Source organism: Gobius niger (genome assembly GCF_951799975.1).
Source record: "Gobius niger genome assembly, chromosome: 16".
Taxonomy (NCBI): domain Eukaryota; kingdom Metazoa; phylum Chordata; class Actinopteri; order Gobiiformes; family Gobiidae; genus Gobius; species Gobius niger.
Genome location: NC_136867.1, coordinates 16,805,475 through 16,822,391, shown reverse-complemented (window position 1 = coordinate 16,822,391; position 16,917 = coordinate 16,805,475). Strand labels below are relative to the sequence as shown.

Sequence of the window (16,917 nt, the reverse complement as noted above, 5' to 3'; positions counted from 1 at the left end):
AAGGAGCAGGATGTTCCCCACTGGACGCGCTCGGGATGGAGGCCAGAGCGGCGCACAGAGCTCCTTCTCTGTCACTGATGAGGGGCAGTGTGACCATTGAAGCGGAGAGACAGGAAATAGAAGTTCATAAGTGGAGATATCACACATAATAGTGGCTTATAAACACGTTCCATGGCTTAAAATGATGTCCATATGTCTGGAAAAGACACTTGATGAGTAAGGACTGCTCTCTTTGCATCTGGTGTATTGCTTGGAGGGCCAGACACTGTCAGCAGGGAGAATAAACTAGCCAGTGGTGCTGTATTGAAGACAGTTCGAATGCAGACCTGCTCAGAAAGGGTCCAGTAAGGGATAAATGTGTCGGACATTTCCAGGTTATTTACTCAAGGTGTGGACTTGTACTAACCACCGTTAAACAGCAGCGGTACTGATTAAGAGCTTTAAGGTGGTATTAAAGGTGGTATTAAGGCGGTACGCTGCTGAAAGGATGATTTGTTCAGAAGTGCGTGCGCTTGCATTTCTCAGCTTAGTTCCGAAAATCTCACTTTGATTAGACCCAGTTTACCGTGGGAGGTTTATTTTTCCTTGCGCCACATCCCGAGCGAAATTATACGGTCATTTTAACATTTTAGGGTAATCTCTGGAGGGAAATCATCACAGTGTTTGTGATTGCAGACGTGATTAAAGGGAGCATCAATGGACTGAAACATATCTGTCATTTTAGTGAAAGCAACACTTCAGAGGGAAGGAGGAATGACTGTTCTGACTGGAATTGCTGCAGTTTATCAAGTCAAGGCTCATCAACAGTATAGGTGTGTTTCCACTGACAGGCCGGGTGTCCCCACTGCCCAGGCCAGGACCAACCCGGGCAGTCCAGGTACAAGTTTTGGGACGTTGGTCAGTCCTGGGCTGAAGCGCACAGAACTGATACTGACATGACGTAAACAGACTGCTGACCTCAGATTGGCCAGAGGCGAGGCTATCCTCACTAAAACAGGCAGATAATTCAAGACTTAATATTTCACAACCTCACACCACTATTGAAACAGTTAATTTTGCCAATACTAATATTTAGCCACTGTTAGCACAACTTATGCTGGTATTAGCTCATCTTTTAGCTGCTTCTATCCTCTACAATAGGCCTTGGCACCTCTGAATAACTCCATAAACACCACCAAATGGCAGCATGTATCCATACATTGTTCTCATCATGGTTTTCATTGTTTTCCCTTCTGTAATGTGTATTCCAGCCTGTGCATCCGGGTATCGAGTACAGCAACCAAACAGGGCTGGGTGGAAGCGTACTACGTGATGACGTTAACATCCCAAATGGCCAAATTATTCTATCAAAAGATTTCTCATTCCAAGAACAATGCTTCATCGGGCTCACACTGTGAAAGAGTGGTTCAGGGAGCACCAGATCTTAACTCCATTGAGAATCTTTGGGATGTGCAGGAGAAGGCTTTTTCGCAGGGGTCAGACTCTCCCATCACCAATTCAAGATCTTGGTGAAAAATGAATACAACACTGGATCTTTTGACATAGCAGAAGCTTATTAAAATAATGCTACAGTGAATGGGCGCTGTAATGAAAGGGCGTGTGACTGAGATTTTTTTGGGTCAGGCAGGGTAAAAACAATGAAGAAGACAAAGAAGAAACGCCATAAAACTCTATGAAATCCTACCGTTAGATTTTGAGCCATCTGTCTAACAACCCTCGTCTCCAGACACCAGAACAATAACCTCCTTGGTAGAAAACCCAGCCTCATTTCTCACATGACACTAGTGTTTACCAATAACAGCAACTCATCTCTGACAGTTTACCCCACATTTCACTTTCAATGGGGGTCAAGTCTGCGTCACTTCGACCACAGTTTGCCTCGTCTCCGTCTCATGTTGCAGCCTGTGTACCAACTGTAGAGCGTTCAGACAAAACATTCAAAGACAATAGTCAAACATGCCTCGCCGTGCAGACCCTGTGGTGTTTTGGTTTCATTTTGCAAGCATAAATCTCCAAAGCAGACTCAAGAACTCATATCGGCCGCTGTTGCAAGATGTTTATTTGAAAACCGTTTTGACAGCAAGTATAGCAGGAAGAGAGAGATGTTTTGCTACTCAAGGCATTTTACAGACTCCACAACGATTCATCCTGGTTAAATGCCATGAAATGTAAATACAATATGAATGGGAAATGTTTTGGGAATCTCATTTATGTCAGAAAACAGTGGGCAAATCGTTTTGTTTCACCACTGAAAGAAACTGAAAGAAGGATGGATCAAAATTGGTGACATGTCTAAACCTCACTCAGAAGTATTGCACAAGTGGGAAATGTGACTTTTGGATGAGAAATTGTCCCCTTCAACAAGTAAGGGGAAAATGTAATACAAAGCCCATGAGTAGACAAAAAGTTGGGTAATGGGTGTCATTATATCACTGTATGAAGAAGTGCAAAATTGTCAATAGGAGCTGATAAAGGAAGCAACTTTTAAAGCCTTTTTAATTAACAATCTTTAAAAAGGCACTTGAGCGTTACCAAAAAAAGAGTGTTTATTTTGTGTTTAGGCCTGATGGTGTGAAGGCTGTTTTAAGTAATTTAAGTAATTTGTCAATGTACAATTATACAACAAAAATGTATTCAGATGTTGGGTTAGTCCTGAGCCGCTGCGACTGAGTGGACAACCATTGTGGACCAACCTGACCAGCATGTCTTTGGAGGTAGGGAAAACCTGAGCACTGCCGTCAGTTCTCCTATGAAATGGTGCAGGGCTTCCTGGGTGTGTCCCTGTTTCAGAGCGTGGTGTCCTGCACTGATCAGTTCCTCCACCTCCTGCTCCCTCTTGGTGGTTAGTGTATGCATCTTTCCTATATGAACTTTGTTTCAACTGACCTCTGACCTCTAATAAGAAGTAATTCGCAAATCACAAAGACCCCATTTTGTAGTAGTGCCGCATTATGTATTAAAAGCTCATTTCAATTCTTAAATTCTCTGCTTTGTGTAATAAAACTGCAATTCATTAGAACGTGCTGCCTTTTGTGTTCATTTTCTAATTTGGCAGTTCTATAATTTATTATATAATGCGATAATATGTGTGATTTCACTTTCTGATGACTGCACACAACTAAAGCATTTTTTAATTACTTATCTAATTATCTCTTAAACTTTTACAAAGCTTTCCTCATCATTTGATACTCATTTATATGCAGCTAAATAGTGACTATTTTTTATTGTTTAGTCAATGAACAAGTTTAGGCTCTATTATACAACATGCCCAACTGTTTTCCTAATGACATGCCCCTGAGAGGCTTATTCATGTTAACAATGGTCTGTAGTGTGTTTTATCACATTTTGAAACATTATTATATAATGCGGTGTTATCACAAAATGCGGCTTAACACCCTAAAACAACATCTCCTGCACAACATCTCCTGCAGACAACAGAATATCCGGTCTCCATGGGGTCTTTCTAACCCTGTTCACTCTGAGTTTAACCTAGGCCTGTGCAATTAATCTAAATTTTATTGAAATTGCAATCTCTACTTTGGTCATTTTCAATAATCGTCAAGGGACTGAAGTTTGTAAGTTAATTAATCAGCAACATTTATTATTTTTTAATATGAAATAATTAAATCAAGTTGAAAAACGGGATCCGTCCCGCACTTGAGATCGTTGTGGTGAAGAGTGAGCTGAGTCGGGGAGCAAAGCTCTCGATTTACCGATCGCTCTACGCTCCTACCCTCCACTATGGTCATGAGATTTGGGTAATGACCGAAAGGACAAGATCGCGGATACAAGTGGCTAAAATTTGTTTCCTTCGAAGGGTGGCTGGGCGCACCTTTCGAGGTAGAGTAAAAAGCTAAGTTACCCGGGGAGGAGTTCGGTGTAGAGTCGCTGCTCCTTCGAAAGGAGCAGCTGAGGTGGCTCGGGCATTTGTTCCGGATGCCTCCTGGTTGCCTCCAGGCATCTCCTATTGGGAGGAGGCCTTGTGGAAGACCCAGGACATGCTGGAGGGACTGTTTCTGAGCTGGCCTGGCGTCGCCTCGGGGTGCCCCAGAACATCTCTGCTCAGACTGCTGCCTCTGCAACCTGGCCCCAGATAAAGCGAAAGAAAATGGATGGATGGAAAAACAATTGTGATACATTTTTTGCTATATTGTCCAGCCCTAGTCTAAAGGGACTATACAGAGTTTAAAACTGTTAAAATTATGTATTCCCCCCCCCTTCATGGTCCAGCCTTGTCTTAAGGTTTAGAATGAGCCCAGACTTGTTCACCACAACTGCCTCTAAAATGCTGCACTGTCACTCAAAACGTTGTTACTTCAGGTCTGAAGTGCCGTCATGCACGAGCTTAATATAGAAGGTGCAGCTACATGTATGACCTGAGGTGGCAGTAGTGAGTATAAAATGGCCAACTTGCATCTTGCCCCTTTAACCCCAAGCTAGTTTACACCTCAGCAAACATGACCTGCATGCGATCAATTTCCTATTTAGATCTTCTCTAAAACGTTAAAGCTCCTGGACATGATTAAAATGTCCATTATCAGAGCTGGCTCTATTGGTGCCCTCGGCAAGAATGGTCTTTGACACACCACCCCACTGTGGCAGTAGCATCAAAATGACATTATAGGACTCTTTCATTTCTAACAGTTAGACGCACTATTGAACAATATAATGAGAGCTCTTCATAAAATATCCAATTAGTGCTTCAGTAGATGACACCTTAAGCAACCGCCTTGATCGCCAAGATGAAGTGAATCTACAAGTCTAATCGCACTTGCAATCCTAGAGAAAAATATTCAATAATTATGACACAGGGTTTGTAGTTTTCAACATCTTGTAGTTTTATTTTGAAGCAGATTGTGTTCTGTTACAAAACAGGTTAAAAACGTCTTATTATATAAAATGCTTGGTGTCCATTTCAACTTGAGTTTGTCGCTGCTAAAAGCTACACATCCAATTGAAGTAGTGATCCAACAGAGAGAAATAGGGAGAGGCCATAGAGGATTTCAAAATAAAACAGCATGAAGAATAATTGTTGGATAAATACAGCAAGGCCTGATGGGAAAATTCAGCATTCAGACAAATCAGCATGTAAGATACAGTTGAATAAAGCACTCTCACCATAGGGAAAGCTTTTTACTCTGCATGGAAGAATACATTATCATTACCAACCATTCGAAGTGCCCTTTTTGTTTCTCTAAAAAGTAAACTATGTGATTTCTCTATTGATTTTTCATTCGGAATAAAACGTTTCCCACCCAAACTCTCCAGGCACTTCATACTGTAGATGCGGGCTGAAACCAAATACATAGAAAACATGGATTTATCACAATACCGTTGCATGAACTACCGTAGTGTCTTTACTGTACAAAGGCCTTTCATTTAGGTAGAGGACACAACAGATGAGAGAAAACAAAACATTTACAGCTAAAGCAACAAATAAATATGTTTAAGTACTCACAAATGTTTTGGGGGAGGTTCTTAAGTACTTGCACAGGAAGAGGGTAAGATCAGACTGGATAAAAAGATGAACAAAGCAAATTTGGCTCCAGTGTAAAGGCCTTTGTGGCTAAGGCTTTTTAAACATTCTTAAATTACTTTCAAAGGTGAAAGCGGTAATTGATAACTGCTATAAGCCAACTAATCAGTTTAAAGCAGAACTAAGTAACTCTGCCCCTAGAGGCCACAAGCGCCACTGCAGGTGTCGGAGCATGTTGCTTTTTTTTTTACTCATTAATAGTTTGTGAGAGTAAATACTACGCTGACAGAAAAGACAAAGGGAGAGGATATTGTACATCCAATTACACAATAGACTGTAAATACTGTTTAAGTGGTGCTAGCCCACAGTTAGCTTTGCCCGTTAGCCTGTTAGCTTATTCTTCATGATTCCATTAGTGTGCATTGCGCCTCCAGCTCAGTGCAAGGAAAGTTGAAAGTGTGGTTTTCTGGCCAGAGACACCAGGGGGAGATGAAAGACCCCCCAATCATCCCATTAACACTTGCATTACACCCAGAGGGACTACAAAAAGGATGTATAAAGGTAAAAAAGTTACTTAGTTCTGCTCAAAAGGACCCGGGAGCTATTTGTTGCACTCCAGAATTTTCCAAGTTGTTCCCCAAAGACGTTCCACACATTTTTCTTTTGGTTCTGAACATGTTGAAAACCATCTCCAAACATTCAGGCGACATAGTATAAAGAAGTTGAAGTCATGTACTTTAGTTGTTTTGACCAACTTTCTGAAACTGGTAGGTGTCAAGGGGCGCTGTGTCCATCTTTATATCCAGTGAGTGGAAAGAAGAATACTCATAAACACCAAACAAAATACTGAAAAAGGCCATTGCACAGTGAAGTGTCTAGCAGCGAGTGAATGAGCGTCAAAAACCTTCAAATGCCACTAAAAAAATAAAATAAAAATCGCCTTCCCTTTTGCGACTTGGCTCTGTGTAAACATTTCAACCCTGGTTTGTGTTTGGGGTCGACTGAGAAAGGCTAAAATAAAGAGAAAAAAAAAAATACATAAAAGTTATTGGTTTGGCAAGGCTATGATCCTTCACTGCACCCGCCTACATCTGCTGCGAAACAAGCTAAAATAAGACTAAATTTGGCACTTTTTTTTTTTCAACAAACTGATACAAATATACTGTATAGATATATTTCATAAAAAGCCGTGAGGTCCCAGAACCAAACAGCATGCCTTCATTTCAGTTTTAATACTAGACAGCAGCGATAACATCTGGGCAGCTGTTGTGCAACGTACAACACTGCGTTTAGCTTGTTAGCATCAACCCCACGACTGTTTCAAACTGGCCTTCAGAAGAAAACGGAGGGAGTTAGAACTTCACTGGTAACTTATGGCTCTAGCTTGTATCAATACTGTCAGAATGTAATTGGAAAATATGGATTAATCAATGTAACGTAATTCAATGAGGGATTCTCTAGAGCAGTGGTTCCCAATATGTTCATGTCTTGTGACCTATTGCAAGTTTGCTGCCAGTTATGTAGATCAACTGTAGATGTTTAGTAAATAGACAATGTGTTCTGTTGTTCAAAACAAGGCTAAAGGACTGTGAAATTGTATTGAAAAATATAACTTAAACTGCTGTCCTTCTACCCCCTGCTAAGTGCTTGCCAGTACCCTCGGTTGGGAAACACTGCTCTAGACGGATTATCGTGGGATTTATTAAAAATTGTACTTGATTCATTGTACTGATTCATTTTAGAGATAGCGTTTTATTCTGAAGGCCGGTCGATGCAGTTGATGTCTGTAATGTCTCTAAGTACTTCAGTCGCTCCGAAAGGCCTCTCTGGCACAAAGAGAGCGAAGCACTGCTTTTTCTTGCCCAGCAAGAGCTAATCATTGCTTTTCATTTTGCAAACATTAACTTCTCAAAAACCACAAGTCTCCGCTGGTGCTCGATTCACACTCGCTTTGCGCAAAATCTTCTGTCTGTCATACATTCGTTCTTTAAAAAACTTGTAAACAAACCAAAAATCTATGATGGATCAAACTCAGAGAAGCCTGCCAGTTGTGAAAATCACGTCGCAGTTCTGCCATAAAATAAGTTACAAAAATCAAAATAAAAATCTGCGTACAGTACTAAAACCTAGACTAAACTTTTCTTAAGAACCACATGTTAACTCTATAAATATCTTTACAAATATACATGTTAATTATTCAAATAAACCTTTTCTTAAATGATTAAATGTTTTACACATCAGACAGTGTCTTCTAGACGCCAACGCTCCGGTCCTAAACAATATTTAAAAATGTTTTTTGTCTTTTACACAGCGGAGGATATATCATACATATTTGCATTTGTATATTTACAATAAATCATTTTAGATACATTAAAAAACCCTCTTTTACTGAATGGCCCTGAATGTGTCACAAAAAACAGCTTGTTCGGGTTGTGGCGTTTATAAGCTCAATGTTCACATAATCCTTTGTAAAAATGTGTCAAAATGTCTTCGGAAGAATTAGTCCCATCAAAGTCTTTTTCAAATTTCTCGCTGGTAACTTTTCGTCCAATCAAATGCGTTTGTTGCAAGTTCCTTCCTGGTAAATGACCAATGCCCTTCATTCTTTATCGTTTTAAATATTCGTCCATTACTTTTTGAGTCTGAGGAGGTTTAATCCCAATAGGCACGGAATGGTTTCTCCCACAGATTGTCCGTGTAACAAAAGACTGGCCCAAGTACAAAAATATATAACTTTACTCAAGAAAAAAACAAAATAATCCTTCACGGTTTCTGGAGTCTTGAAAGCTGAGGAAGAAAGTCGGTGCAACTCTGGGTTTTTCCACAGAGTGTAAGACCATTTTTTTTTATTTTATTGCGTGAGTTCGTTAGCTGAGAGGTGGGTCATGGAGAGGGGGCACGCTTTAAGTCCGGATCGCCCCGTTTGAAGACAGCTGCTTGGGAAGACAGGGCTCGTCTGGGAGGGGGTCGTGGGCGAAAACAGAGTCATCCCCCGAGGAGCAGGTGGAGTTAGAGTCGGGACAGGTGGGAGAGTACTGCTCGAATGGCACAGACAGGTCCAAATACTCCTGTAAAAAGCATAAGGAGGGAAGTGTTTTATAGAGAGCACACAGTTAAATCAGTTTCACTTTTAATGTTTTGGATGATCAAAGACATTTCGGCAGGAGATTGTCAATAAAAGACACTGTAAAAGGTTAAGGTTACAGCGGTCTAGACTTTGATCAGTGTCATTTATCAACCAGTTTGAGATCAAGATCAAAACAAAGCCGTGACATTTCAGAGAGAACATGTTTGGAGGCCATTTTTTTCAGATTAACACTTTGTTCTTCTACAAAGTCCTCAGACAATGTGTGAAAGAATTACTTTTTACCTTTGAGTTTCTGTTAAAATGTCAGGACAATGTAGTGTGATACAATTAGCTGCATCACAGTTTGCCAAAAAAGTGTCATATTTGGATATTGGGCCGCAGCTTTAGATTTCTTTACCACCTCAACATCAGGGCTGCAGGACTGGGAACCAAATCCTCATCTGTTTTTCCCAATATTTTGCAGCTCTGCTTGAAAACTGCAATAGCGTCCAGTCCAGTGCAAGTCTATCTGGGTAAAAGTGGATATCTTTGTTCTCCTCGTTTGGCTTTGTTCCACACTGTAATGCCCCCTCTAACAGCCCTGATATGCCTCTCTGTAGCCCCTCTATGGCCCGGCCTGTGTCTAATCTCCTGTTTTCCTGCCGTTTTCCCCTCAGTATCAGTGGCCGCAGCTGTCTGTGGGACTCACATCTGTGGAGGTCATAGATAAGATCCGGTCGTGGTCCTCCACCAGCTGTCTGAAGGTGGGCCGCTGAGACGGGACGGCGTGCCAGCACTCCCTCATGATCATGTACCTACGACACAGAGGACAGAGACTTTAAATAAAGAGGGACAGGAAGTCTACGGGAACTACAGGATACGCATGAATCCAACTTGAAAATGGGAGAAAATGGGTAGTGTAGCTTGAGAACCTGGACTCGACAAAGATCTTTCCCCATGATGCCAGATTGCAAGGTTAGTGAGCAAGCAAGTTATCAATAGTAAAAGTAGTGTGTGTCCGCTCACAGTTCATGTGTGCAGTTGGCTGGTTTGTCCATCCTGTGGCCCTCCTTCAGCAGTTTGAACAGCTCCTCCACCGGGATCCCAGGATACGGCGACCCGCCCAGAGTGAAGATCTCCCACAGCAGCACGCCATACGACCACCTGCACACAGCATTCAACAAATACACATGAGCCGAAGACAAGAATAGAAAGAGTAAATCCATACAGTGATATTTGACCTCTTGGCGATGGCGGTGGTAGGTAACAACATAAGTAGGAGCATTGCCTATATGCTTTTACGACGGGATGATACAAGTACATAAGACTGTTAATCCTGCACACAAACGATGCACACACACATTATCAGAAACCCATGATCGGTGAGACAGTAGCCGTGAGCAGGTTCGCACAGCCGAATGAGAAAGATGAGTGGGTATTGATCTCCTATAATGTTTGTGCTCTCCAGTTAAAACTCCACTTGACTCTCATTGTCGTGGATGGGAGGTCAATAACATTTTAAACCAACGGGCCTCCCTTCAAGACAGGCATAAGAAAACAAAGTACTCCATCTCCGGTGAAATAATGCTTTTTCAAATCCATACTCAGCTGAAGGCTGTTTCGAAAACGATTTGGGCCGTAGTTGTCAAAGCAATAAATGTCTCTGTATGTTTGTGCTATTCACGACCAACGAGTTATAGGCTTTTGAATTACACATACACTCTTAAGTAAGGTGCACCTTTTGTTGCACATTTTTTTATTGGAAAAATGAAATGACAGTAGACTGAGAGAAGTAAGAGTTTAAATCAGTGCAGTTGAGCATCCGAAACAAGCATTTATCCAATTCACATCAACTATTGGGATGTGCTGTGAAGGCTAAAGAGAAGTTGGGTCACAGCCAGCAGTTTACTCAACTACCTCCTCCTTTTTTCACGGATTGAATAGGTGCCCCTGCTAGTCAATTCTTCTGTTCTTTAGCTCGCAAACCACTTATTTTGTGCCTTATTCAACCAGTGACAACACCAGAGTGAATCACGTTTGAACAGATTGAAACTAATGAGTTAAAATGCGCAGCCTATTAGCCCACTGTCGGACTGCTGAACCAAAACCCTGCACCTCCCTCCTCTTTGTTTAATCAAATTATCCGTGTCCCCGTTGAGGAAAAAAACAAACTGTTCCAATGAGGCTGTATTGTACCGTCACCCACAACGTGGACAAAGGAGGACAGAGACATCAAAGTCTGAGTGATAAAAAGTCATCATGAAAGAGTTTGGGGGCAATCTCTGACATCTCTAAATCTTGTGCATGACGTGAAACAAACGGTGCTTTCAGGGTCGTGATGCGTTCAGGAGCAGCAGGTGCTTTGTATTCAGAGTTTCGTGGCATGGTTGGATATTCACAGACCATTAAAGGCCTAATAGCGGGAGAGAATTAAACATGACTTTATTTAGAAGCAAGCGGAGCAGAGAGGAGCGAAGAGCGAAGGGAAGGTCACCGCAGCGTTTATGTCAAAAGATGAGGTGATTTAAGCTGGTTAATAACATTCCGTTACTTGAATTCAGGGATAATGGGATAAATATTTGCTTTGGCCAAGGGAAGGTAGAGCAATAGAAGCAGCAACCCATGTAGTGAGAATGAGGAGTAAAGGACTGAGAAATCTGGTTACCTATGAACTGAGAAATGATCTATGAGAGAAAGAGAAAAAGTCAGAGGAAGAGAGACTAGGTGGGACTAGGGATGCACCGATCTGGAGCCGATACTGGAAACAATATGATATCGGGTATCGGCTACAAATATCCGATACTGATCCGATACCGGTTTTGGCTCTCAACGCTTTAATGAATATGAATATATATGGGGATGCTGTTAGTTTTAACCTCCGCAAACGTATTTTCGATCGCCGTGCAAAATGAAGCGGTTAGCAACAGTGTGCTAAAGCTAGCGGCAGCATGCTAATGCTAATGACTAATCAAGGTTGGGTCAGAAGCTATGATAGAAATATCTAAAGTGGGCGGCTAAGCTGGAGCTGCCAAGTGTAGGCATTTTAGTTTATGAAATGCTGTTTAAGAATAACTGATAAAAGATATTTGTAATGTACAAGTTGGAAGAGGTTAATTTGAAAAGAAAGATATCGGCAGATACTCAAACCCCAGTATCGGTATCGGCATCGGAAGCAAAAAAGCTGGATCGGGGCATGTCTTGGTGGGACTATATAGGACTATATGTCTTGCCAGAGGACACAATGGCCGTGCACTGGTAGGAGCAGGGGAGTCCCAAGTAAAACACTTTGTGACCATGTTTGTGATAGGCACTGTACAAATAAAATCCTGTCCTTACCTTTCCTTTCTTAAAAAAAAAAAAGAAAGAAAAAGAATATAAAATCAAATAACGCAACACTGTGTCCACCTAAATAGACGGCACGGTAATACAGTGGTTAGCGCTCGTGCTTCACAGCTAGAAGGTGGATTCGATTCCCACCAGGAACGGAGCCTTTCTGTGTGGAGTTTGCATGTTCTCCCGTGTTTCCTCCGAGTTCTCCGGTTTCCCCTACCACTAAAAACATGTACAATAGATGACTCCTCTAGCCAGGTGTTTCTGACCACCAGCCTGGCTGCACATCATGGAGATGGGTCCCCGAGCGACGGCCCACGCTGGCAGCTCACTGCTCCTACAGGTCGCCCCAGCGGCATTGAGGATGGGTCAAATGCAGAGAATGAATTTCCCTACGGGGATTAATAAAGTATACCTCAACCTTAACCTGAAATATCTAAATATGGAAGAATCAGCTGATTTTATTTCTAAGTTAGTTTGCCCAGCTCTGTCTTTCAAAATTGTACAGGCCCCAAAAATGTAAATTAATCTGAACAATCGGGAAAGTGAGGGAATGTGATTGAGAGACAGAAAGTTTACATTTTTAAAACTACGGGAAAATCCGGTATCTCAGCTTTAACTCAGGTGGCATTCAAACCTTTATGTTAACTTCCTCCAAGCATCACAAGACAGTGTTTGATTAGCAGATGTAAGTAGCTGAAACCTTTGGCAAACTTTCTTTCAATTTCAGAGGTCCACTTAGAGCCTAGATTAGCTGTCTATCTGCCTGATAAAGCAGAGGGGTCAGGGGTGAAGTGTCCCGCGGCGTTTTGAGAGTAAACCACTACTGTAGGATCAGGAGGCGGTGTGTTAACTCGGAGCTGCTGTAATAACAGAGTCGGCTCTAATCGGGCCGTCCCGCTGCTGACAGGGGCCTGTGTTTGTGTTGGACCTCTCTGATGGGGACTCTCCGTCTGGGACAAGGGGAGAGGGGTGCACAAGTGGAGCAGCTAATAAGAGACATATTGACCTGTTAACTCGCTGCCAAAACAGAAGCAAGAGGTTGAAAAGATGTGTTTGGCTTCTCTTGTTTTGGGAAAAAGGCCGCTGCGAAACCGCGTATTTCAACAACTTTAAATTATGCTTTGTGCCATGTTTTATGAAGTAGCTTTTTCCAAAGGGCACTGTACCTTTGTAAAGATGGGGGTAGAAATGAAAAGGTCTAAGCATCCACCAAGCCAAATTGCAAATACTATATAAACAATATGTCATTTTTTCTTTATTTCATCAGGAAATTATTTTTAACAATGTTGGCCTGAAATTGCTTAAAGCAGTACTAAGTAACTCATGCCCCTATAAGCGCCACTGCATGTGTTGTAGCATTTTACGTTTTTTTACTCATTAATTGTCCGTGACAGTAAATACTACGCTCACAGAAAAGACAAAGGGAGAGAGGGATATTGTACATTCAATTACACAATGGAGATAATTGTTTTCACTCAAACTTGGTTGTAAATACTGTTTAAGTGGTGCTAGGCCGCAGTTAGCTTTGCCTGTTAGCTTCTTCTTCGTGATTCCATTAGTGTGTATTGGTGGCTCCTAACTGGTGGCAGCGAAGTTGCAATTGTGGTTTTCTGGCCAGAGACACCAGGGGGAGATGAAAGACCCCCCAATCATCCCATTAACACTTGTATTACCCCCAGAGGGACAAAGGAGAGGATTGATTTTTTATGCCATTATATTCTGCATTATTGTATTTCAAACAGAATATAAAAAAGGCGGTAGCTTGTCATATCTTTCGATGAACACCTCGTTGACAGTCTCCCTGACAGTTTGGTTTTGTGCTAATAAAACAACACTGGAAATCCCTCTTTCGGCCTCTCTGATGTCGAGTCCGGAGCTTAAAGAACAAACGCATAGTGGGAATGTCGATTTACACACAAGAATCTGCGGGATTAGGAGACATTTTTTCATATTCGGGAAACTCCATTGCTTTGCATTCACGCCGCGAGTTTGACGCTAACCCGCTCAGTCACGGCATGTCAGCACTGTAAAGGGGCATACATGAGCGGAGGGCTGGTATTTCAGATTGCTTTTTTGGAATATGAAAACTTACACGTCGCTTTGGTGAGTGTAGACCCGGTCAAAAAGGGCCTCCGGTGCCATCCATTTCACGGGCAGACGACCCTAGAACAACAACACAAAGCACCAGTCAGCGCCGTCAAAGCAAGCATCGCATATAACACAATATGAGTTATAAAAACAGACTCTGAGTGCAGCAGGATAGAAGAAAAATGGATTAAGGGGAGATTGATCAGTGAGAGCGAGCTGTAATCGCTATGAACAGCCTGACCTCTTTGAACTGCACATGTTGAAGATGGGTCATAAACTCTATAGGATTCTTAGAGACAGGGGCAGTATGGGAAAGACAGCCGGGCGAATTGAAGGTGGCAGAGCTGAAGATAATAAAGGGAAATGGGAAGGATTTGGAAGGAGTACATGAAAGGGAGACGCTTGTGTTTGACGTTTGGAGGATAAAGTCATACATGTCAAGATTGGGATCATTTGGACTTAGATGAAGGACAGTGAGTATAGGGTGAACAGATGACTAGAGCAAGAGGCCAAGAGCTGTGGTTCTCAAACTTTTCACAGCAAGTGCCACTTTTAAAAATACCAGACCTTCATAGTTCCACCAGGCCCAGATCAAGATGAAATTAGATCTTAGATTGGATTAAATCTTGTCCAAACCAGAAAAACAACACTTAACTTCAAATAAAATCAAAATCAAATCATAAAAGTGTAAAATTGTAGTTTGAAAACCACTGGCCTATAGGAAATTAGTGTACCATATTTTCTGGACTATAAATTGCTCCGGAGTATAAGTCACACCAGACAAGAAATGCATAATGAAGAATAAAAAACATATATAAGTCTCTCCTGAGTATAAGTCACACCAGCCTTGGCAACTACCTGGGCATGGAGACGTAACTGCACCATTGACAAGCCTCTCCCGGCAGCACAATGTTCAAGCACCCATTTGCGAACTAGTTCCTCTAGCTGTGTGTGGCCATGTAGCTTTTAGCTCGCGATTAGCTTTTTTTGTTTTTCTTCATTGCAGTGAGAGTAACCTCCGCTTTTCGCCAGTCCCCCTCTGCTCACGCCACACATTTCTACAGCTCTATTACAATTTCTTACAATTTCAATGGTAGATAAGCCTAGAGCGCCCTCTAGCGGCTATTTTGATAAATAAGTCGCACCTGAGAGTAAGTCGCACCCCCAGCCAAACTATGAAAAAAGTGTGACTTATAGTCTGGAAGATACAGTAATCTACTATTGACATATATTGGTAGCAGAAGAAGAAAAAGTCATGATATATCTATTTAAAATATATACAGCAATAGGCAAAAAGTCCTCAAAAACAGAGTTCAAACATTTATTTTGAGGTTCCTATTTTCTGCGTTTTGTGCCCAGCGGTGGACTCACGTTGGTGGTCTTTTTGTAGTAGTCGATGTTGTGCACGTCCCTGGCCAATCCGAAGTCTGCGATCTTCATTACATTGTCCTCCGTCACAAGGACGTTTCGCGCCGCCAGGTCTCTGTGGATGCACTGCGATGGGAGGCAGAGTATAACGCATCAATGACGCTCTTCAAAAACATGCAAAACACACGGTGACCCCCAGCCAGCCCAGGGGATATAACTTTGGGCAAAGTCAAAAGCATGGTTTACATTTACATCATTATTAAAATAAATAGTGAGATAACGTAGGTCGTAGTGTGTTCATTTAGTCGACGACTCAATCATTTGGTGCACAAAGACAAAATGCATCTACTGAACTGACCTTCTGAGAGGCGAGGTACTCCATGCCCCGGGCCACCTGGTAGGCGCAGGATACCAGGTCTTTGAAGGTGAGCTGTTCGTCTGGGATCTTACAGGTGTCGAAGGAGTAGTCCATCCCAGGAGGTCGCCGTGCTCTGAGGTACTCCCTGAGGTTTCCTTTGGACGCATACTCCACCAGCACGTACAAAGGACCTGCACAGTATAAACAGTTTAAGATGGGTTCTTATATCTTTACAGTACCTCAATAATTGGAGTCTTTGTGACTTGCAATGTCTGAAATTGTAATTTTAAAGCGATATCATTGTATTGTGCAGTAACTTTCATTAGTTTATCAATGTTTAGGTCATTGGTCTGTTGATTTATGATTTGTTTTTATGATTTACGAACTTCTCAACTAAACTAAATAACATAATCAATTACCACCCTTAACCACCAAGTGCAAAAATGGATAAGAACATAGTTTATACAATCGCCAAAAACAGTTTCAAATGGGATTTTTTTCGCTATTGACGAATGCTCATGCACTTACCGTCCTGTGTGCAGGCTCCCAAAAGATTGATGATGTTTTTGTGTTTCCCGATCATTTTCATCATCTCCATTTCCGACACCAGGTCTGACAAATCTTTATCAGTCGCGTCATCTAGAAAATACACAAAATTTCATAAACTCTGAAGACAAAATAATTTGATTACAAAGCTGTTAAAAAGTCAATTTCTGCTTCTCCTCCTCAGACAATTACAAGAGCTCCTATTTACCGTTGCTGCTGATAATTCACAACTGTTTTTTTTACTACTTTTTACAACAAACATAAATATATTACCTTTCAACATTTTGGCAGCAACAGTGAGTGGCTTGTTTGGCTTTTCTTTATCGATGCCCACAGCCTCCGCCATGACGACTTGACCGAAGCAGCCCTCACCCAGCGGCTTACCCAACGTCAACCTGAAAACCCACAATGGGACAACATTATGAAAGGATTAGTGTATTTATAGGCCTATTATAAAAGTGCTACTGCACTGAGATGCCACGATTATGGGACTTTATTTACTGAAGCTCGATTCTTTTCAGATTATTCAAAGCACAAGGACGACAGAGCATTCAGTGCGGGACTAGTTGCTTGGCAGCCAGGGACATACTGTACAGTCATCATGTCTCTTCTCTAGAGACAGTTTTGCTTAACTTTACATGCATTCAAGAGGAAATATGTGCATAATTTGCAAATTGTATC

At 41.8% G+C, this 16,917-nt stretch overlaps 1 protein-coding gene across 10 annotated transcripts in view; it reads right to left on the bottom strand.

Moving 5' to 3' along the window:
- Positions 1-7,210: 7,210 nt before the first annotated feature.
- Positions 7,211-16,917, bottom strand: part of fgfr3 (fibroblast growth factor receptor 3) — a 72,255-nt gene continuing 62,548 nt past the window's right edge. For all 10 annotated transcript variants that reach the window (XM_079573645.1, XM_079573647.1, XM_079573650.1 and 7 more), the window contains exons 11-18: positions 16,510-16,631; positions 16,219-16,329; positions 15,691-15,881; positions 15,336-15,458; positions 13,969-14,039; positions 9,570-9,707; positions 9,253-9,358; positions 7,211-8,544 (exon numbers count right to left, since the gene is read on the bottom strand). In XM_079573645.1, coding sequence (XP_079429771.1) covers positions 8,380-8,544; positions 9,253-9,358; positions 9,570-9,707; positions 13,969-14,039; positions 15,336-15,458; positions 15,691-15,881; positions 16,219-16,329; positions 16,510-16,631 — 1,027 coding nt within the window. In that variant the 3' untranslated portion in view covers positions 7,211-8,379. The remainder of the gene's footprint in view (positions 8,545-9,252; positions 9,359-9,569; positions 9,708-13,968; positions 14,040-15,335; positions 15,459-15,690; positions 15,882-16,218; positions 16,330-16,509; positions 16,632-16,917) is intronic.